General features: G+C 40.2%; 1 protein-coding gene across 1 annotated transcript in view; it reads left to right on the top strand.

Moving 5' to 3' along the window:
- Positions 1–24,843, top strand: part of LOC124788576 (agrin-like) — a 293,248-nt gene that overhangs the window by 243,721 nt on the left and 24,684 nt on the right. The window contains exons 19-21 of the mRNA XM_047255847.1: positions 2,293–2,539; positions 11,586–11,750; positions 12,856–13,076. Of these exons, the coding sequence (XP_047111803.1) occupies positions 2,293–2,539; positions 11,586–11,750; positions 12,856–13,076 (633 nt within the window). The remainder of the gene's footprint in view (positions 1–2,292; positions 2,540–11,585; positions 11,751–12,855; positions 13,077–24,843) is intronic.

Here is a 24,843-nt window from a genome sequence, read left to right as displayed (position 1 = left end):
TTTGCTGCCTGAACACACTTTTTAATTTTCACCCATGGAAGGTTAACTGCATTCAGGTGAGAGTTATGTGATGGTAAGTGGACCACTCAGTGCCTTCACTTAGAGCCTATGTACTGACAACATAAGACTCACATAAGCCAATTAAGGAATGAAGAATTTCGTTCCTCATGCTATAGCCACAGTGGATTTATCTCTTTCATAGATACTTGAACACTGCTGCCTTCGAGTCATGAAATGTAAGTGCTTTCTTTGTGATAGAGTACATCACCTAGAACAATAACTGATTATGGATGAAAATTAGATCAGCAATAAACTGCAGAATCCTTGAAAGTCCAGAAGTTTTTGTAACATGTTTTCCACTGTTAATGGACTTGATTGTGTGTAGAAATCCCACTTGTCAGGTGCCTCATGTCAAAGACACAGCCCTATCTAAAACTGCAGCAACTAAATAAACAATCTGATTAGCAATTTAATATTGTTTATGCTCCAGTCAGTAGATGACGTCCCAGTGCTGAGGCCCATACAGTGCAAGCATGTTGGATATTAACAAAGACTGTCTTTATAACAGTGTGTTCAAATTATTGTCAAATTCCAAAGCCTGTGCTCTTTAATTGATAATGTGCTGTTTGGAGATATTTCATAATGAGTTTCAGCGAAAGTTGTACTGAAAGTACTCCAGAGAAGAAGAAAATAAAAATTGAGAAATTTAAAAGAAATCACCAAAGGACCAAGAATGTGAAAATTGGAGATTTGACATTATTGAGCAAGAAAAATAGATTCTGACTATAAGTACTGTGTGCATTGTTTCTTCAAATTAAATGTTGATTACAAATCAGGCTTGTTCAGCACTATTACTTTGTTCAAAGCCAAGGATGATGAAGGTATTTTCTTGCAACAGTTCACTGGAAAAGTAATGTGAAAGAGTATAAGCTTTTTAGTGAGTTTACAAAGTTCCATTCAGCCCTCTCCAAATATAAAATATTTTGATCAATACAGAAAAAGTATATTCCAAGTAGCATTCATGCCATTGCATGGTGTAACAGAAAACAGGATGCAACAATTGACAGAGCATGTTCATCATCATGTTATTAGTTTTGCTTCATGTGATCATTCTCCTTCTACGAACAGGAGTGCTGGGACTTGGTAACTCCTTCAAGGGGCTGGCAGCTGCATCACATATTTTCTAATATTTCCAAAAACTGTTCACCATCACAATGAACAGAACAAAATTCAGTTTAGTACAGCATCATTTCCTGTTCTTGTGTTGACTGCCTAGCAAATGTAAAAAATAAAAGATTATAAGATCAATATCTTTCTGAATCTCTGTGACATATAGAGCAGTCTTTCAGTGTATTATTAAATGAGGAATTTTAATGCAACTTTGGCATCATTCAGCTATTTTCTGCATTCCTGCTACAATAGCTTTACAGATTTCTACTTTTACTTAATTTCTTAAATTTAGTTCACTCTTCCACCACAGAGCACTGAACTTTGGGATTTACATTTGGAAGCAGCTTCATTTAATGATGATGAGGATGTGTGGTTTGTGGGGCACTCAACTGTGCAGTCATCAGCATCCATACAAATTCCTAATCGGTTCACAGTCCAATGTAGCCACTTCCAGGAATGATGATGACAAAACAACCACCCAGTCCACGGGCAGAGAAAATCCCCAGCCCGACCGGGTATCAAACCCGGGACCCCGTGATTCAGAGATAGCAACACTAGCCACTAGACCATGAGCTGTGGACTAGCTTCATTTAAATGCTGGTCCGTGCAACCTGATACAGTTATAGGATATGATGCCCGACTCCTCACCCCCGCTCTCTCTCTCTCTCTCTCTCTCTCTCTCTCTCATTCTCATTCTCTGCCCCCCCCCCTTTTTTTCCCTGATGACACCTTATTGTGAGGTAAACTAATGAAGAATTAATGCAGAATTGACTGTGAATGAAGGACCCGAAAACATGCACTCATTTAAAATTTGCTTACATGTGCAGTGAATAGAATAGGAAATGGCATGCAGTACTGTAAAACATCATGCAGACATTTACTGTGTACATTCCTATTACTTGTGAACAGTTTTTTTCCTAAACTCTTTCCAACCATTTGCAGCTCCAACAGATCCAAGGTTGGGTTTCTTTATATGCCATATAAACAAACAGTGGGGGAATGGAGAGTTAAATTTCAGAAAACCAAAAGTGAACTTTAAATATAAGCTTTTAACTCTGACACAACTAATTTCTTTTCCCTCTTGCAGACAAAATACAAAGAAATGTGTGTTTTATTTTCCAGTGGATGTTGCATTACAGGAGATTTATGTGCCTGAGTTTAATGGCAGCTCATACATAAAACTTCCAAAGCTAGAAGGTGTGGGAAGAGCATTCTCCATAGAAATGTGGTTCCTCTCACAAGCTTTGGATGGAATGTTGTTTTATAATGGACAGATGGCAAATGGAAAGGGTGATTTCATATCACTAGAATTAATTAATGGCCATGTACAATTCCAGTATGATTTGGGAAGTGGCCCAGCAAATATAACGTGAGTATATTGACTTATCTTTCTTAGCTATATGTAAATTTTATAAATAAAAAATAAAAGTTTTACTGTGTTTATAACAGTCTAATTGAAATATAAAGTATGGTGCTCTTAATATTGCAGAAAATAAATAAATTCTTGTAGCAAGTATGTAAGTATGTTTGAATTTTTTAAATCTTTTACATACTAAGTTTCTCCTGTCAAGTCCACACCAAGTTAAAAAAGTTGTAATTTGTCTTTGAGGATTTTATCTTTGTATTCTACATAAAAGCATAGTGCAATGGTTAATTTTATTTATTAAGACAGCCTTTGCTTACATCTGTATACACTTTAAATGGAAATCAATGTGTTTTAAATGAATTAAATTTTTCATGGGTATCTATCAGGTGGAAATACAGTTGACTCTATGGTGAATCATCATATTTGCATGTACAATTTAAGTGATGTATGCGCACCATATATATTATTGTGGGAACATGATATGCTGTGTTTATTTCTTGCTGAATTTTGACCACATCCTGTAGTTCTTTATAATGCTGAGCAGTTAAATTCACTTCATTTCATTCTAGTTAACATAGTTTTGAAACTGTATATTTATGAAATAAGCATACATATTATTCACAATGGAAATTCCTGGATGCAATAATACAAAAAAATAAAGGAAAGGTAACCACTTACCTATAGCTGATTGATGTGCGACACAAAGAAACATGCAACAGAAAACAGTATTCACACTATCATTGGAACAGTTGCTCGTTCTCTGGCAAAAGTGCATACATTCACACACACTACCATACAGACACCCAAATGTACACAGCCACAGAGGTGATGAGACTGAATGTTGACATTGATTATTGACAGCAGTTGCCCGGATAGATGGAGATTTTGAGAGGATAAGGGAGAATGCATGAGGTGAGGAGCAGGTAGCAGGCTAGTGTGAGACAGGTTTTTCAACAGATGACTCAGCTGCTGAACAACAAGATGAAAGAAGATCAGAGGGTAGAGCATACAAGAGATAGTGAGGATGGGTGGGAAAGAGGCGTGAGATGCAAAAACAGGAGAGAGAGAGAGAGAGAGAGAGAATGCCTGCATTGGTGGGAGGGGGGGGGGGGGGGGGGGGGGAGTTGTAGAAAAAAGCAGGAAACAATCTGAATGGGGAAGAAATGGTGTGGACAGAAGAGAGAAGGAAAAATGTTAGGTGAGGCAGTACTAGACACGTTAGTGGAGATTTAGGCCAGGAGGACCGAAAAAGTACAGAACATGCTGGAGAGACAATTCCCACGAGCGTAGTTCAGAGTAACTAGTGCTGGAAGGGAGTATCCAAATGGCTCCATTAGTGAAGCAGCTGTTGAGATCATTTGAAGCCATTTGTGTTGGCAACTAGATGGCCAAGTTTACAATGCACCACAGTTTGGCGGTGGCCATTCATGCAAGTAGTCAGTTGGTTTCTTTTCATGCCCACATAGACTGCTGCACAATAATTGCAGTTGATATATAACATGGCTGCTTCCACACATGTCCCTGCTTCTTACAAGACAGGAAATGCCTGTTACTGGACTGCAGTAGGAGGTGGTGGATGGGTGTATGCGACATGCCTTGTACCTGGGTTGACCACAAGGGAATGATCCATGTGGTGCAGGGCTGGAGTAGGGATGGACAAAGATATTCTGTAGAGTGCTTGGGCAGCACTACACTACTTTGGGTGATGTGGGTAGGAACTTGAGTAAGATATCCCTCTTCTCAGGGCTTGTAGTAAGGTAGTTGAAGTTCTGATGAAGGATTTGGTTGAGATTTTCAAGGTCAGGGTGATACTGGCTGATCAGAGGAGTGCTGGTCAGTGGCCGGTTAACAGATTTACTGGTGTCGGAGAAGGAGACAGCACAGGAGATCTGTTCCTGGATGGGCTACCTACAATACTGTCTGTCAGTAAAGGCTCCGGTAATGTTATCTATTTACAGGATGAGTCAGGAGGAAAGGTACATGCTTTGAGGGGTGAGAGTATTAGTGACTCTGAACAAAAAACTTCATATGGACATATGCCCTATTCCAAATGGCTTCCGAGTTAGAAGACATTTAATATCACTTTTGTACGTTTTTCTTGAATAACTTGAAAACCACAGCCTTCAGTGAAAACATGTCACAGTACAAAATTAAACGATATTAAATTTCCTACAAAAAAGGTCCTATTCATTTTTTTCTCTAGAACTAATGGTTTGTGTGAACAAGGCGTGAGAATGTTGAAAAACTCGCTCAACGCACATGCACTGTAGCTTATGTAGTTTTTGTAGGCCAATTTGAGGTTTACAATGTTCCAGAAGTTTTTGTAGGCCAATTTGAGGTTTGTAATGTACCACAGTAGTGCAGAGCAAGTTGAGACAAACAGTTTGATATGGGACACTTGTAGTCTGTCAAGTCGGGAAACTACTTCAAATTGGCCTACAAAAACTATGTAAGCTACCGTGCATGCATGTCGAGCTAGTTTTTCAACATTGCTCTCTTTGCACAAACCATTAGTTGTAGAGAAAAAGATGAATAGGACCTTTTTTGTAGGAAATGAAATATAGTTCAGTTTTGTACAGCGACACATTTTTTCTGGAGGGTGCAGTTTTCGAGTTATTCAAGAAAAACGTGCAAAAGTGATATTAAATGTGTTCTATTTCAGAAACCATTCAGAACAGGGTATATGTCCATATTAAGTTTTTTGTTCAGAATTACTAATACTATCACCCCTCAAAGCATGTACCTTTCCTTCTGATTCATCCTGTATATAGATAACTCTTGATTTCTGCTGTATATGGAATGTGCAGGGGTGGTAACGGAAAAGAGCAGCTTTCAAAGTTGAGATACTATTGGTGATTGGAGAGCACAATATGAGCAGACATATTTATGTAGCCATCAGAGAGGATGAGATTGGCACCTAGGAAAGTGGCTTGTTGAGTTGAAATAGACCAAGTGAAACAGATTTGGGTGTAGGTATTGAGGTGATGGAGGAAAGAACATTAGTTGTCCCTGCCAAGGGTCCAGGTCATGAAAATACAATCAGTGACTCTCAACCAGACAAGGGGTTTTATGTGTTGACTTGATAGGAAGGATTCCCCCAGATGGCCCATAAATAAATTGCGTAGGATGGCGTAATGCAAGTGCCACACATCCTGTGTTCAAAAATCTCTCTTGCTTCACTGCCTTTCCACGTTTCCTGTCCCATTACCTCCAGACTCCTTGTTGGTCACTTTATACACCAACTTCCCTGACATCTGTCACTTTGTGGTCATGGAACACTAACTTTTCCAATGTCCTTCTAATACCAAACCCACCACCTCTTTTCCTAATCATTCTAGTCAACCACATCTTGGGGCACAATTGCTTCACTTTCAGAGGCCAAATCTGTAAACAAGTCAATGGTACTGCCATGGGTATTCACATGCCACCACCCTCTGACAACTTGTATACTGGCCATATGGAGGAATCCCTCCTATCCAGTTAACACCTACAGCTTGCCTGGTTCAGATTCATTCTAGACATTTTATGATCTGGACTCATGGCAGGGACAACCTTTGCTCTGTCCTCTTCAGTCTCAACACCTGCTCGCAAATCCCCTTCCTCTAGTGCTTCCAAACTCTAAATGTCACCTTCCTAGATGTCTGTCTCATCCTCCCAGGTGGCTCCATAAACATATCTCTTTATATCAAGTGTTCCAACCACCAGCAGTGCCTCCAATTTGGCAGTTGTCTCCTGTTCCATGTCAAAAAGTCTCTCCCTTAGAGCCTTGTCATTCATTTGTGGATGCCCCATCTGCAATGGAAACCAGGAGCTTTCAAAATATACAGAGAACCTTACTACAGCCTTTATTGACAGATTGTATCATACCCAGCCAATCCAAAAACAAATCTTCTGTGCCATCTTTGTTTCTGATGCCAGGAAAACTGTTAACTGGCTAACAACCAGTAGTGTCCTGATCACCCAGTATCACCCTGGCCTTGAAGAGCTCAACCACATCCTTCACCTGGGCTTTGACTACCTCTCACTGTGTAATGAGATGATTCTCACATAAATGGCCACTGCCAAACTGTGATTAACTGCAAACTTGAACATCTAATTGCTGAACATGCTGCACACTACAACACAAATGACTTCAACAGCTGATTCACTGTGCAAGCAATTCCAGCACTAGTTTCTCTGAATTTTGCAGGTCAGAAATGTATCTCCAGTATATCCTGCACTCATTGCAACCCTCCTGCCTTAAATCTCTGCTAACCTATTTCACACTGCCTCACCTGACATTTTCCCTTCTCTATTCTGTCCACTCCACACCTTTCCCATACAGAACGTGTACTGCCTTCTTCTACATCCCTTCCTCCCCCCCCTCCCCCCAATACAGGCATTCTCTCTCTACCCCTCCCCTTTTGCACTCCTCTCCCTGTCTCTCCCTTAATCTCAACCTTCCTCCACCGTAAACCCTCCCCCCATCCCCTCTGTCTCTGATATGCCTCTACCCTCTGATCTCCTCTCATCTTCTCGTGCACTCAGAGTCATCTGTTTGGAAATCTGCCTCACACTAGCCTGCTACCCTCTTCTCGTCTCATGTACCCTTCCTTATCCCCTCATCACCTCCAACTATCTAGGCACTGCTCCCATCGATAATTTCTTTGGAGCCACAGGTGTGTGCATTTGGATGTCTGTGTGGTTTTGTGTGAGTGAATGTGTGTACTTTTATTAGAGAAAGAGTGAGAATTCAAAAGCTAGTGTGAATATTGTCTCCTGTTGCATATTTCTATCCACCTCTCATCAGTCAACTGTAGGTAAGTTGTTGCTTTTCCTTTATTTTACATGGTCTTGCCGCAGTGGTAACACTGGTTCCCATCAGATCACCGAAGTTAAGCACTGTCAGGCTGGGCTAATACTTGGATGGGTGACCATACAGTCTACCGAGCACTGTTAGCAACCAGGGTGCACTCAGCCCTTGTGAGGCAAACTGAGGAGCTACTTGATTGAGAAGTAGCCACTCCAGTCTCAGAAACTGCCATACAGCCGGGAGAGCGGTGTGCTGACCGCATGCCCTGCGATATCTGCAGCCAGTGATGCCTACGGGCTGAGGATGGCATGGCTGCCGGTCGGTACCATTGGGCCTTCATGGCCTGTTTGGGAGGAGTTTATTTTTAGTTTTATTTTACATGTGTGTTATTAGATATATTAAACAAATGCTGTGGCTTTAAGACTTCATTAACTACCTGTGGGAATATGTTGCATACCAAGTATCATATTTGTTAGAGAATACACAGTCCCTAGCCAATTTATTAGACACACTACAGTTTTTAAGCAAATTTTGATTTATGTCTAAGGAAATTTGTTTTTTAATACATAAATTGTAATGAAATGATTATGTGTAGCCTATTTCATAACTAAGGTGGTACAACAAATAAATAAAATGTAGTATTTGTTGGAAATATTTTATTTCAGTAATTACAACAAAAATTAAAATATTGTGAAAGTGAAAACATTAGTTTTAATATCTTTTTGAGCCACCTTTTGCAGCTATGAGAGCCTTAATATGGCATAGCATGCTGTCGATACAGGACTGTACAGTCTCCTGCATTTGCGGATGATTATACCATACATGGATAATCTTCTCTAAGAGCTGTGTTTTTGTTTGACGACATCTTTTACCACCTCCCTCTTCATTAATTCCCATATGTTTTCTATGGGGTTCATGTTGGTACTATTACCTGGCCAGTCTAACAGAGGATTTAACTGATCTGGCTGTGGGACTGGGAGCTACTTCTTGCATAAAAATAAATGGTTCCCCATTCATGAACCATTCTCTGTGGTATGGTATTAACCATTTTTGTAGGACTTCCTTGTACTGGTCTTGCCTCATTATGCCTTTAACCACGTAAAGACATCCTGTACCCTTGCCACAGATGACAGACCAAATCATAACCTTATTGACACATTTTACGGTCTGAATAATGCAGTCAGTATGAAATTTTTCTCCTGTTCAACAGCGCACATACTGAGATATGTTAGTTAAAATTTCAAACATGCTTTCATCGCTGAAGCATACCTGTAAAAATCAGGAAACGTAATTAATACATTATGAATAAATCTACATAGATTATATCATATCATAAGTAACAGTTTTAAAGTTAAATTACTGATCTCCAGAAGTCCACATCCTTATTACACCACTATTTAGCCCACTTCAGATGCTTTGCTTTCATTTTGGCTGTTAACTTTGGTTTTCTAGCCTGTCGACAGGTCTTGAAATCAATATCCTTCAGCTTTCTGTGAATAGTGCATTCAGATGCATTCACATAAGCCTCTTCCAGTTGAGATTTTATCTGTTTCATTGTTGCAATTCTGTTTACTAGCCAAATTATTTTGAGAAATCTTTCTGACCTTGGGGTGAAAATTGGTTTTCTTCTACATTTATTCTTCTTTCTGGGACTCAGTTCTTTACCTGAATTAATTTTCTTCTTTATACACCTCTCGCCAGCTCCTGACATTTCCAACCTTAGTGAAATTTCCCAATTGGAATATATTTTCCTATTAACGAGGGCTTTGACCTCAGCTTTTTTACATGGTGAAATGTCCCCTCTTTTACCCATTTTTAAAGGTCACAATTAGTAATATCTGGCTGTTAAACAATCAGTTGTGATGTCAATATTATGAAATTGATAATCAAAATGAACAAAGTATTACACCATTTACACGCAAGAATGCCACTGAACAGGTCCTTTCCTGTACACTGTACTCTGCACATTGATACCTACAATTAGTCAACAATCCAATGTCACGTAGCAACAACAAATACAAAAATTCAACAATGTAATAAGTGCCCTGAATAACTGTCATAAATTTTCTGATTAAACACATTAAATAAAGTACTCAACATGTAATTATTATAAATAACATTAAAAATGTGCAGTGCATCTAATGATTTGGCCAGGGACTGTATCTACATCTACATCTATGCTCCATGAGCCACCTTGCAGTGTGTGATGGAGGGTGGGGGCAGGCTTTGTGCACCACTGTCACTTCCCTCATTTCCAGTTCCAGTCAAGAATGGTTTGCAATAAGATGAATCAATTGCCAGTAAGCATCAGCAGTACTTAACAGTACTTATCAGGGATCACTGATTCCATCTCATGTTGTAAGGATTGTGCTCAAACCCTTCATGGACCGGGGTTAGTTACTTCATGCATTTGAAAATAAGAAAAGAAAACAATGAGCAACATATAACACAAAACAAAGCAGAACAGAAGAAGCATGCAGTAATGTCTAGAGCACAATTGTTTGCTAATATCGGCAGTATTGTAAATGTGGTATTAGGTCATAACCTCTATTGGTATCTTTGGCAGCCACAGTTCAAAACATCCCCATCTAAAACTGCTGCAGCCTGTGTGATTTACTTTCCAATAAGAATAAAATTAATTTGCTGAATAAAATGGATTTTTCTTCATTATTTCTGTAACTGTTTTCTTAAAGGCATTAATGTTCTTTATTTAACTGATATTGTATGAAAGAAAGTTGAATAGGTACATCCTTATGCACACTATAATTTTCTTGGAATGACTTGACCTGTGTTCAATTTTTCTTAGTTTTCAACAGTTTCTCATTTTATGTTGATGTACCTATGAGTAGTGTTTTTTTTTTTTATTATGTGTGTGTTCAGTGTTTCTCAATAGTCACTGTACGGAAAGCCCTTTTCTGTATCTCATCATATTTACTGAGATTCCTCATAGGTCTAGACCATATGATGTAATAGATTCGAAGTGTACAAATTAATACATTTTAAGAACTTCGGTACTCACAATTCTGGCTAACTTTTGAAATGCATAACAGACTGAATTTACTTTACTACATATTATACTGATGTGTTCTGTACATGTCAATTTATTATCGAGGTGAATATCCTGAAATTTTACAAGCATCCTATGACTGAACAAAGCCTACTATCTGCTTTATGTACAGTTGAACCTCTGTGATCAATCTGTTTCATATCCTCACAAATTCTTAAATCAAACTACATGTCTGAGTTGACCGACTCCAACTGTAACTCACTAATACTGTCTTCATATGATACTCTCGTTTTGCAGTTTGCAAAATATGCAGTTTTGCATTTCTGAACATTTAAAGCAAGTTGTCAGGCTTTTTACAGCCTTGAAATCGTGGAAAGATCTGTAAAAACATATGCTGGGTTAGGTTGTGGCAGCAGGGAATGTTGGACTAACAGGCACTAGTAAACATGCATACCAAAACTTGAGATGCCACCATCTTGTTGAGCTACTCTTTTAAGTGAACACAAGAGCAAATCAACAAGAATTGTACTCCTCTCTTTGATGTATCAAACATGCAGTAAGTTTAAAAGTGTTGTAGTACTATATTGCTAATAAGTCAACATGAGTTAGTATTCAAAATGATACCTGCTTGATCCCCACTACATGCCCTTGAAGTAATGAAAATTACTGCTTGTATATACCAGATTGTTTCAATCTGCAGGCAGCCTTATCTTCCTGATAATTAGCATTTCAACTTGATAGAGCATAGGGGTAAAAGCACTTTGCTCAAATTTAAAGTAAAAAGTAAGTTCTTAAAATCTCGTCTCCTGCCATTTCAGTTAACAAATGTCTAGCTAAATTTCCTGCATCATTAAAAACATCTATAAAACTAAAACAAATGAGAACTATAAAATTACATTCCCTTACTAATTCTGATTGTGCATTATCATCATCATATCATAATCATAGCCTTAAAATATCAAGTTGCCCTTCTTATTTGATATGCCTCATAGCTATCTTGAGCAAAAGTAAACTACAATATCTCAAAAGATTAGCTGCTTTTCTGCAAAATCATGTATGTATGGAGTACTGATATGTCTATTCATCTTGCACCTACATTGTTGAGAAAAAAATAGCAAATATAAGTGCAACAGAATGTATATTTAAGTATTGTTATTTATTATTTGTCCATGATATTTTGAATAAATACAGACATCTATGAGAAACTGTTCAGATTCATCACAGTATTCTACTTTTTACGTGTTTTGCAGATCTGATGATGAAATTGTTCTTGGAAAATGGCATTCTGTGAAAGTGAATAGACAAGACCGTGAAGGAACACTGCAGCTGGATAATGGTGCTTTAACCAGGGGTGAATCAGGATTGCCTCTTGTTGAACTAAACCTAGAGCTTCCATTGTACATTGGAGGAATCCCGTAAGTTTGTTTGTCTTCCTAGTAGTCTAAACTTCGTGGCAATAAACAAGCCCTAAATCTTCAATCACTTTACTCTGGAGGAAGAAATAAGTCTCATTGGCTACTTGCATTTTTAGACATGCAGTGCAAAAACTGACTAAATATTTGAGTGTCCAGCAGTAAATTTCAGCTGTGGAGGTGAAAATGTAAAGGATGTTTGCCTTGAATTCAAACATATTGAAGGATGTGTGCTAGCTATGTGCACATAGTAAATGACAAGAGAGTTGAACTTTGATTAATGATAGTATAAGGAAATTATTTTTAAAAATTATGTGGGAGAGAAGCGCTGAAAGAATTCAAAAGCATAATTTTATCTGTCTAATTGTACAAAATATCACAGGAACCTTTGGTCTTATGCAAAATCAGTTTAGAGATTGAATATATTCAGTCACAGTTCAGTCTAGAAAATAATGAAATGGAGGCCAAAATTCTAAACTCTGCATTTGGAAGTTGTGTTACAGATGAATTGTGCCAGAGACCCTTCTATTGATCATTACATGAATACGAAAATAGGAGCTATAAGAATAAGTGATTATAAAGTTCAAACACAATTGATGTCACTGAATAATAGAAAACTAATAGGATATACTGTAATACTACATGGGTTGAAACCTTACTGTAAGATAAATGATTTCTGCTTGTTGGCAGGAGGAATAGGTTCTGTAGCTGCTAATATGGTTGGTATGCTTTACCCCTTATCACATAAAGGTCTGTACATTGCAATACAATCTTCACAATTGTTTGCATACCTTCATAAATGAATGTTTTGCTGTTAATCTCCTTTAGATGTAAATCTTTTAAAAACTAATCCAGAATACTTTGTTCCTCAACAATTGTAAATGTGGTATGTCCAGTTACACATTTTATTTAAAATGTGTTAAACTCTGCTCTCTGTAAAGAAAAAAAGCTATTCAATTGACTCTAACAAGTACAAATTGTTTTTGAACCATAGTAACAGCATTATTGATCTTGACTTGAAAGCAGTGTTGGTTTACTGATGGGCATTTTCTTCAAGAACAGTAATAAGTATCAGTAATGTATTACAGTAACCTTATTAACATTTCAGATCAAAAGATAACACCTCTGTTGGCTTAGATGGAGCAGTGCAACAATTTATTGTCAATGGAAACTCCATAGGGGACTTCAGAACATCTGGTTTACCACAGTGGACAGGAATACCATGTTCTCAAAGTCACTGTGTGCATGGTGGTGTGTGTCAACCCATGTTACAGGAGTATACTTGTCTTTGTCCAGAACCTTACTCAGGGAGGTTCTGTGAAAATGGAAGTAAGTAATCGAAAATAGGAGTAAATGTTTAAAGTTCTCTTCTAGATTTCCAGTAAGTTAATTCCATCATCAAAAGAGCTGTATTTTTTGCCTCTAACTGATATGGTGATGGATACTCAGATAAAACTGTGAAGAATTAAGTTTTCTATTAAATTGGAGATGGATCTGATATACATAACAATTGTACATTTGAGGAAGGAAAGGAGATGGAGGTGAGAATGCAGGATACTTTTCCTTCTTTTTGTCATGGGTGTCCTATAGCTGTCACCACATCCTGCATCTCTGTCACCAAACACCTCAACATCACCATTCTTCCTCATCCTTTTCTCTCCTTTTTTTCTTGGATTCCTCTTAGCCACCATTATCATGGTGTTCTTCTTCTTCTTTTTCCATTAGGCTGCCATGAAAGTGCTGCTTGACCATGTGTCCTTGTCGATTCTTTTGACACTCTCTAACCATCCTAGCTGTCTTCTTTCAATTCTATTCATAATATCATAATAGGTCTGCATCTTTTCTCATATGTCCTCATTTCTCATGCAGTCAGGTCAGGAAATTCTACATTCTCTTCTCACGTTGTTCATTTCTAAAGTTCTAAGTCTTTTTATTTCTTTTCATGATTTCCTATCACTCACTCCCATTACTTGTTATTAGTTCCATAGTGGATTTGTATTACTGCATTTTAACTTTTAAACTCATTTTTGAGGACCACCCTTCCCACCCTTCCCTGTCCAATCCATTGTTGGATATCCCTGTCAAATCTACCGTCACATATCATATAATACTGACCAGATACTTAAACTCTTTACACACTTTTCAAGTCACATAGTGCTCAGAGCCTTTTGAATCATCTTTACACACTTTAATTTGACGTCCACCAATGTCCAAGTTACTTTTCTCCTTTTGCAAACATAGGTATACTATCTTCTCAAAAGTCATTTTCAAACACCACTTTTTATATTCTTCCAATAATGTCCTAAGCAGGTTACGATATATCCTCTTCATAGTTCGCTGCAACAATCTGACCATCAGTATAGAACAGATGTACATGAACTGGTTCCCTGCTTCTGTTCCCATGCCCATGCACTTTTCATACCAGAGATCCAGTGCTTTCTGCACATACATCTTAAAGATTGGAAGCCCTCTGTACAACTTTATTTTGCTACTTTAATGGCATATTCTTCTTACATGTAGAGTTTTTGGCAGTTCCCCTGACCACAGCACCTCAAACAACATCTTCAGTGTCACCTTGTCATAAGTTTTCTCAAGACCCATAAAGACCTCAAGTTACTGCTTGTATTCCTTTACAGTCTCTTCCCAATGATCTGTCTTAGGGTGAAGATATTGTATACACTTGATCTGCCTCTTTGAAAGCCACTGTATTTCTCCACTTCTGTTATAATCTTCTCCATTCTTAATTTTAAAAATTTCACATACAGCCCCCTAATTGAAGTTGTGGCACTTATGCCATGGTAAATTGCTACTCACTTTCTTGTTTCATTTTTATGCATGCTTTACCACTATTATTTAAATATGTTTCTATGCTTACCTTTCATGACACATACTGATGTTAAAATTGTGTATTTTATGTGTTGTGTTGTTTGTGGAGAAGAGACCGTGTATTTTATGTCATTATCCACAAGAAGACATGTCAAGTTGCAGACAGGCACAATTAAGTGACCCTTGCATAAAGCTTTCAGGCACAGCCTTCATCAGTAAAAGACACACACACACAGCATTCACATACACAAGCAAGCACACCACATGCACACATGACTGCAAACTCCAGCATCTCATGCCAGTCCAAGATGGTCTGTGCTGAAACTGGTTGATAAATCAGCTAATGGCCAAACATGCATTTTATACATGTAATGGCGGCATAGTGCATAAACTCTATATAAGTGCATGAGTTTCTACTAACTTTAACTCATCACCATTGTTGTGTCATTTTATGCCTTTAATCAACATAGGTGGCACACACTCATCTAAAGAATAATGCACAGCAAAGTTCAATTTTGCCCACAGTTCCTCTATATCAATCACACTTCATTTAAATTATGGCCATTTGTTTTGTAAGTAAGAGATTAATGACTCTTTATCTGTTCTGCCAAATATAAAAATGCTTTTATCCTCTTGGTGGATTTATTGACTCTAACAGTCATTCACATGAATGGTTGTGTAGCTATTGTTCTAATCATTTTAATCACTTTCATACACACAGACATCCAACCCAGGCAGTAATGGCTAAAGTGGCAGGCAGCTATTGAACAGTTGCTGAGGCTGACAGAATTGGGGAAGAGTGGGATGAGTGGCTACTTGGAGGAGGGTAAAGAACATCTTCTCCAGCTCTATAGTATTGGAGCCTTTTTATAAGTATACAGTAGGAGACAGTGTTAAAAGCTTTCCTCAAACCTAGAAGAGTTGCACAGGTTGTTTTCTTAGTCTCAAAACAGCCATAAATTTTTGTGATGGTATTCTCAACTGCTTTTATTGTGGAAAAATGAGGTCTGAAACTGTATTGTGAGGAGCTAAGTAGATTATTTTGTTTGAAATGCTGGTTCATCTTTTTGTGCATACAATACTCTATAATTTTTTATATGACTGGTATGAGTGAGATGAGATGATAGATATCAGGAGATGCTTTATCGCCTTTCTTATGGAAAGGTGTTACAATAGTAATTTTTAGGCAATCTGGGAAAATTCCTTTGTCTGGCATTTGTTTCATGATTTTGGTTAGTGGCAGTAGAATTTCTTTCTATACATTTTTTATTATATTGTTTGGGAGCACATAGAAGCCTTCTGCTTTTGAGTTATTAAGTTTGGCAATTGCTTTGCTGACTGTCTGTAGCATACACAAGTCCAGCAGAAGTTGTCATGTTGCTATCTAGAGCTGGAAGCAAAACTACACTTTATTTGCATCTTCAGTGAGATTTTTATTTGAGCCAGAACTGGTATAGTGTGCACTTGAGGTGTTTGGTTGCATTGGAATGTTGTTGTTTATTTTTGGAGCTTATCTCAGTTTTGATAATATTCCATGCTGCTTTACACTTATTTGTCAAACTGAATATGTAACTATCATTGGCTTTCCTCTTGGGTGCTTCAATTTGTGATCTATACACTCTTCTTGCTGCTGTGTAAGTTTCCTTCTCAACTTGATTCCAATGCAATCTGCATAGTGCGCCGTCATTCTTCCCTAAGTTTGCACAGGTGCCACATGTGCCAGTTTCTCAGTTCTTGCAGTTTATTACTCCAGGTCTGCTTTGGGTGCTTTCTGTGATACTTGGAACAACATAAGTTGAGGTTTTCTGCTAATAATTCTAAAAATTTCTGTGTTGAATCCTTCACAGACGTATCACTAGCGAGTACTGTATCCCAGTTTATGTGATTAAGATTGGTTTTTAACTGATTCAATTTATGTTCATTGATTGGCCTGGTTACTCTTCCTAGTTCAGTTGCTGAACTGTCTGTATTGTTGTTTAAAGGGCGCCTAAACCACAGCCATGCATGTTCTGAATCGCAAGGTTTACAGTAACAAATTCAGTTTTATTTGGCCAAAAGTTGCATATCATATTATCTAAGCAAGCACTGAGCCTGGTGGGTTTGTCATTTAGACAGTATAAGTTTAATGATCTTAATATTTATAATAGAAGCTTCAAATGTTTAAGAGCATTATTATCAATTTTTCAAGATTTTCTATAATAATTCTGTGTTATAACTACGTAGTGGCACCACCATTTAGGATAGGGAAAATTAGTTTTGTGCAATATTCTGAGCACAAGTTATATCCAGGTGCAGGCCGGATTGCAGTGAATTACGCATACCTACAGTTGCAAAGTAGAATAGAGGCCACTGGGCCATCAAATTGCTGAAAGAGTATATGTAGTGGTTTTGCATGTCACAAATCACAGGCAGAAGGGGCCCACTGGCCAACCTAGCATGTCATGGGTACGTGATGCAAAGTGGCGCATATGGCAAAACAGAGGTGCAGAGCTTCATATAAATAGGTGCGGGTTTCTAACAAGATTCATTCAAGTATGGCAGCTCTCCTGGATGGTGGGGCATGTCACACCACCAGCTACACGTAGCAGCAGGTGAGGCACCAGCATTCGAGTCCACAGTGGGTTGCTGGTTTGACCCTCTGAGACCAACACGGGGTCCGTAGTTAGCCAGCAGTGGGCTACTCCCTGGCTCGCTACGGCGGGCAGGCGTCCTGGCTTCCAATGCATGCCGGAAGCATCCTGAGGTGAGGGCCACAGATTCAGACACCGGATCACGAGTGCTCATTGTCACTGCGATCTCAGCCATGCCAGAGAGAAGGACGCAGCTGGGCCCCTGCAGCTCGCACCGAGCAGCGCTGAGTCAGCAGGGACGCAGACCGCTGCATCAACTGCCAGCATCCTGACGACAACGGAACTCCGCTGGTGTACAAGGCTGACACACAGTGCATGCACAGGTCACTGAGGCAGCCATCCCATGCCAAGCTGTTTCGCAGACAGTGAAGCGGTGTCCTCAGCATTGTGGGACCCGGTGACAGAGACTGAGGGGAACACGGCACTGTGGATGGGAACAGTAAATCACTTGGAAAGCTTGGACGAGTCTTCATACGGTGCCTTCTGCCTCTTCCCACTACGTTTGGTCATCCTGATACATTTGGTGGTAGAAGTTGCTACTACATTTGGTGTCAGAATAGTGGTCATTGTCTGTCCAGTACGACATTCAAGCCCACCACCCGCATTACATTCACAAGATGTGGTAAGTTTTGACCAGTTTTCTTTTGAGTGTTAGTCATTTTCTTTCTTGTTTGTGTTTTGAGTATGGCCTGCCAGGAGCCACATTTTATAAGTTTTGTGTAGGCATATTATTATTATTATTATTATTATTATTATTATTATTTTGTCAGAATAAGTGTTAGTGTATTTGGGGCAGTAAGATTTTTTCTTTTCGTGGTATTTAATTACTTTTGTATTGATTTGAGTATGATGTTACTGAGTATGATGATACTGAGGTGTAGGGGGTTGGATTATTCTTGTACTTAAATGTTTTGTTTTGGGACTAACTAGGAACAAAAGCAACACAATGGCAGAGTCAAGGACGCAAGGTGTGTCGGAACCAGAAGCAGTATGGATTTTATTGGAAAAAGTAGCACAATTGACAGCAGACAGTATGCAGTTGAGAAATGAATTAACATCTAGAAGTGAGCAGGAAACGACATCCGATCAGTCATTGTTGCCTAGGGTGCAGGAGATTGATCCACCTGCTGCAAGTTTGATTATTCCGTTTTCTGGCAAGGCATCTGAGGATGTGTGTTCGTATGTGGAGGACTTGGAGACTTCAGCAGTGATGAATGGTTGGTCTGATGAGCAGTTGTTACATATAGCCAAGATTAGATTAACGAGTGAAGCGAAAACATATGTAAGGTGTTCTGAGGCCGCATGGAAGGCAGGACAGTTTAAGCAGCTAAAGGAAGGGATTTTACAAAGGTACAAAAAACAGAATAGCTCTCGGTATTTTAGAGAGAGGTTAAGAACAATGACAAAGAGACGGGGGGGAGATGATGGAGAAAAATGTGGACAGGATAAGGGAAATTAATGAGTATACTTACGAGTTGGGTCAGAGTGATGAAGCGAATAGTGTTCTGTTGGAGAAGGCCAATCAAAGAGCACTTGATGTATTTTTGAGAGGGTTACTGGTGCATATGTCACAGAAAATGCGTGAAGGGTCTCCGAAAGATTTGTTTTCAGCCATTCAGCTGGCAATTCAATGAGAGGAAATAGATGTGGCAACAGGGGTATGCAAGAGGCAAACAGTGTTTACAGCGGGTGTGAAATGTTTTAAGTGTGGTTGTACGGGACATGTGCAGAGGTAATGTTCCCAGTCACCAAGGAATAAAGGAAGGGGTGGAAATCGGCAGCGGGGAGGATGGAGAAGTGGGGATAGGAGAGATGGACAAGCGTTAAATGGCAGAGGGGGCCCAAGACCCACCTAAGGGAGCTCCCATTTAATTTCAATGCTATGGATACATATGCAGAGGTGGAATGTTCAGTGGTAGGATCCATAGGAACTAAAAAGTTTAAGATTTTGTTGGACACAGGGGCGCAAGTGTCAGTGGCTACTAGGAATATAATGGGGTGAAGGAAGCTAGACCCACCACGTTATAGGTTGCATAGAGTGGGGGATAAGGAGGTCACGCCTTTGGGGTTGGTGACAGTTGACTTTCAAATAGAGAAAGTCTGATTTAATGAATGCATGAAGGTAGTACCGTGACTAAATGAGGGCTACGACGTGATCCTTGGAGTAGATTTCTTGCATCAACATCATGCCAAAATTGACCTTGGACAATGAACTGTGGAACTTGATGGAATGTTATTTCAGCTAGGGGAAGCTGTTGTCAATGCAGAGCTGTTACCAGTGGCGTTCAGCGTAGTGAACAAACAAATTAAACTGCGTACATTAGCATTAAGGCTTAATTCGCATGAGTGTGTGTCTAGTGGCACAGGAAAGTCACTTTGGGTAAGTATGGAGTCAAATCCTGTGGGTACAGTATGTGTTATTGAACCATTGGAGAATAATGAAGTTTTGGCTTCATTGGGTTGTTTTGTGAAACGTAGTGTTGGACGCATACAGGAGGGGAATGACGGGCGAGTATTTCCCATGAATGTGAATAATTTTAGCGCTGTAGACGCGAATGTGAGGAAAGGAGTTTTAGTAGCAAAATTGGATGTGCCCAGATGGTGAAGACTGATGTTCAAGAGGTAGGCGAAGTGATCAACCACTAACTGCCAATAGAATTGCATTGCTTGGTAAATTAAGCATTTGAAAGGAGGAGAAAGAGAACATATGGAAGAATTATTGTGGGAATTTAAGGATTTGTTTTTACCATTAGAGCCGTTACCAGCATTAGTTCAACATAGGATACCAACAGGGAATGAAGCACCTGTTTACTGTAAACCCTACAGAATACCGAGGTATTTGCAGTCGATTGTGGAGGATTTCATTGATCAGCAGCTTGCAGATGGTATTATAGAGCATAGTAATAGTTGCTGGGGAGCGGGCATTGTCGTTATGCCTAAAAAAATCTATGGATGTAACTAAGAAATACAGATTCTGTTGTGACTACTGATGCCTCAATAATAAGACATTAACAGACGCATATCCCATTCCAAACATGTCAGAGACTTTGAATCATTTAGGGCAGTGCCAGTACTTTTCCACTATGGATTTGACAAGTGGTTATCATCAATTAGAGGTGGCTCCAGAGGATCACCCAAAAACTGCTTTCTCTATTCCTGGAGGCCATTACCAGTACATTATAATGCCATTCGGTTTGAAAAACACTCTGATTACATTTCAGAGGTTGCTAGACAGTGTCTTGAGGGGTTTGAAACCACAGCAGTGTCTGGTCTATTTGGATGACATTATAGTGTTTTCAAGTAGTATGGAGCAATATAGAAAGCAGTTAAGGGAAGTCTTTATGAGGTTAAGAGCAGCTCGTTTGACGTTGAGCCTGGAGAGGTGTCATTTTGCATTAAAAGAAGTAAAATATTTGGGTCATATTATCAGTAAGGACGGAGTGTGAACAGATCTGAGGTTGGTACAGGCTGTAAGGGATTTTCAGGAACCAAAAACAGTTAAGAAAGTGCAGTCAGTCATCAGAATTTGCAATTTCTACCAAAAGTTCGTGAAGGATTTTGCAGGTTTAGCACAGTGCTTGATTCGATTGTTACGGAGGGGTGTGAAATTTGAGTAGACAGAGGAGTGTGAGAAAGTGTTTGTCAAACTGAAAGAAGTGTTAACATCAGGTCCGGTTCTTGTGTTTCCAGATTTTGAAAAGGAGTTTATACTAGCATGCCATGCATTGAATCAAGCATTAGGGTGTGTTCTTAGTCAGGAAACTGATTGGAAAGAACATCCTGTAGCCTATGTGTCTAGGCAGTTGAATGCAGCAAAGAGGAATTACTTAACAACTCAGAGGGAGATGCTTAGTGTAATCTATGGAATCACATATCTTAAATGTTATTTATATGGGAGAAGATTTCGGGTAGTGACAGATCATGCTGCATTGAAGTGGTTGTTGGGGTTGAAGGATCCGTCCACTAGACTCGCTAGATGGGCTGTGAGGCTTAATTCGACTACGTGGTGGTGCACAAGCCTGGGAAGAAGCACGGTAATGTGGATGCACTAAGTAGGAAGGTGGCAAAAGTAGAAATCATAGGTTATGACCTAGCAGTATGGCAAGTATTACAGGACGTGGACAACAATTGTAAATTGTATCGAACACAACCACAGTTTAATATTTATGATGGTCTTCTGTGCAGGGAAACAAAGTTAGGGCCAAGGGTAGCAGTGCCAGCGAAACTGAGGGATGAGGTTTTAAAGGAAGCACATGATCACGCATTATCCAGTCGGGGGGGGGGGGGGGGGGGTGTAGAGCAACGAATAGGAGAGTGGTGGAAAGATATTCGTGAAGAGGTAGGAAAGGAGATGTGGATCAATATGTCAAGAATTGTATACCATGTGCGCAGAGAGCAGATTTGAGTTGGAAACAGATACAGCTACAACGATTACTAGAAGCAACATGTCCAGTTTCTTTGTTGGGGATCAATGTCTTAGGACCTTTCAGGTGAACACCGTAGGGGAACAGATTCCTTCTGACAATAATAGACCATTTTTCGAGGCATATGGAGGTGGTGGCTATGCCAAATCAGCAGGCAGCAGTGGTAGTGCAAGTATTAGTAACAACTGGATTTTGAAGTTTTGTGTAACGGAGACAATAATTACTGACCAAGGGACCAACTTCATGTCAGATTTAATGAAGGAACTGTGTAAATTGTTGAACATAAAGAAGTGGAGGGTGAGCGCTTTGCATCCACAGGCCAACAGAAGGATAGAATGGGTACACAGAACAATCGAGAAGATGCTGAGTTTTTATGTGGATTCTCATTACCATCAGTGGGACAAGTATTTGAAGCATACTGTATGCGCATAAAAAGCAAAAGTCCATACAAATACCAGTTTGTCTCCATATGAGGTAGTGTACAGGTGAAAAATGCCGTCACTGCTTGATTTGGTGAGGCTACAGAAAGGAAGGACCGATGAATCTGTACGTCAATTCGCAAGGACAATTTGGGTTGTTTGGTAATGGGTACAAAAGGCGAATACAAAGGCTTTGGAAAGGCAGGAAGACGCAGTAAAGTGGAAAGGCAGTTTACCGCAGTATAGAGTGGGGCAATGAGTAATGCTGTCCAACCCCTATACGCAAAAAAGGAAAATGAAGAAGTTACTCATGAGGTATCAAGGGCCATACCAAGTTGTTGAAACCACATCCCACGTTAATGTTAAGCTTCAGCTGCCAACTAGAACAACGATAGTACACATTGGGGAGTTACGGCCATTTAAGGGTTGCCCAGATGTGGTTCCAGGCATGTCACAGGGAGGAAAGAGGAAGAAAGAGAGAGGGAAGAGAGGTGCTAAGCACAGAGAACATCAGGAAGATAGAGAGCAACATGAAGTACCGTATGCTTTGCGATCCAGAAAGTAGTAGAGTGTTCCCCCCCCCCCCCCACACACACACACACACATATATCATTGGGTTTGCATAGAGTAATTAGGCATTGTATTTCGTATGTTGCGTGTATTTTCGAATATAGCCTGCTGTGGACAGCAGTCCTTTTGAAGAGGGATTAAGGGGGATGGGGATCCCTGTCCTCAGGCTAGTGAAGTTGGGCAAGTTTGTGGAAGTGAAAACTAAAGAAGTATTGCTGATCTCAGCAACTAAAAACTGGTACGCCGAGATGGCAAGGGAGGAATTACGAAGCGGTATGTCCAGCCAGGGTGGTAAGTACCAATCTGAACACATGCACAGTGCAGTAATTTTTAGCCAGTGGGAAAGGAACAGACTGTCCAAGGGACATCGTGGAGCCAAAATTGAGCTTGCAATGGGTTGGGATACATTGGATCTTCTCCACCTGTGAGAATTTGGTAGTAGTAGCAAGTTGTTTTGAGCGGAGAGTATTTGCAGAAGCAAAATGTATAGAGCTCGAGGGGAGTGGAATTTTAATCAATGGAACTAAGTGTAACATAATAGGATCAACCTTCCACCTGCCAGCGTCAATTTCAAGAGTCACGCAATTGAATGTTATGCAGCCACAGCCGTACTGGCCAGAAACCACTTTAGAGTTTTTGCCAAGGCAGAACCTGACCTTGTTAAATCAGACTCAGCTGAACAGCTTGTGCAACATGTCACTCAGTATAGGGAAAGGCAAAGGCAAACAATGATCATTTTGAGCACCTCTGTGCCAAGTGTCAATGCAGCCTTAGCTTTGTTATGTGTTGTTTTCTTTCAGATCAGGCAGAGAGATAATTTCAAGAGGGAACCAAGGGTAGTCCAAGTCCCAGTGGATTGGATACTGAGGGCGTGAGATGAGTAGGTAAGGGGTTGATGGCACAGTGGTCGCAGGTGGGGGTGGCCAAGCAGTTCTAGGCGCTACAGTCTAGAACTGCGCGACCTCTATGGTCACAGGTTCGAATCCTGCCTCGAGCATGGATGTGTGTGATGTCCTTAAGTTAGTTAGGTGTAAGTAGTTCGTAGTTCTAGGGGACTGTGAGCTTAGAAGTTGAGTCCCATAGTGCTCAGAGCCATCTGAACCATTTGATTTGAGCAGTGCTCTTCCAGTAAGGAATTTTTACGTTTTGTTTCATGTCATGGTTTCAGGGGCACTAGACCACATTTAAGTTTTCTAATAGTAAGGAAATATGCCATAGGTGCCAACCCAAACAAGATGAGAGCTAGTTAAGAGTCAACCTGTGGACCAGGTCTTTCCAAAGAGGGGAAAAACATAGCGGCACCACCGTTCAGGATAGAGAAAGTCAGTTTTGTGCAATATTCTGAGCACAAGTTACAGCTAGGTGCGAGCCAGATTGCAGTGAGTTACACATACCAACAGTTTCGAAGTAGAATAGAGGCCACAGCCTCATCAAATTGCTGAAAGAGTATACGTAGCAGTTTTGCATGTCACAAATTACAGGCAGAAGGGGCCCACTGGCCAACCTAGTGTGTTATGAGTACGTGATGCGAAGCGGCGTGCATGGCAAAACAGAGGTGCACAGCTGCATATATAGATAGGTGCGGGTTTCTAACGAGATTCATTCAAGTGTGGCAGCTCTCCTGGACAGCGGGGAGTGTTACACCACCAGCTAGCCACAGCAGCAGATGGTGCGCTAGCATTCCAGTCCACTGCGGGTCACTGGTTCAACCCTCTGAGGCTGACACGGGGTCTGTAGCCAGCCAGCAGTGGGCCACTCCATGGCTCGCTATTGCGGACAGGTGTCCTAGCTTTCAATGCATGCCAGAGGTGAGGGCCACAGATTTGGATGCCGGATAATGGGCGCTCATTGGCTCCACGATCTCAGCCACGCCAGAGAAAAGGATGCAGCTGGCTGCCTGCAGCTTGCACCGAGCAGTGTTGAGTTGGCAGGGATGCAGACCACTGCATCAACTGCCGTCATCCTGATGATGACACAACTCTGCTGGCATACAAGGCCATCACACAGTGTGTGCACGGGTCACTGAGGCAGCCATTCCGCGCCAAGCCATTTTGCAGGCAGCGAAGCGGTGTCCTCAGCATTGTGAGACCCAGTGACGCAGACCAAGGGACCCAGTGACGCAGACCAAGGGGAACACAGCACTGTAGTTGGAAACAATAAATCACTTGGAAAGCTCAGACGAGTCTCAATACAGTGGCTCCTACCTCTTCCCACTACATTTGGTCAT

The sequence above is a fragment of the Schistocerca piceifrons genome, chromosome 3, assembly GCF_021461385.2.
Source record: "Schistocerca piceifrons isolate TAMUIC-IGC-003096 chromosome 3, iqSchPice1.1, whole genome shotgun sequence".
Taxonomy (NCBI): Eukaryota; Metazoa; Arthropoda; class Insecta; order Orthoptera; family Acrididae; genus Schistocerca; species Schistocerca piceifrons.
The sequence above is the reverse complement of the archived record's forward strand: the minus strand, read 5'-3'. Positions and strand labels throughout refer to the sequence as shown.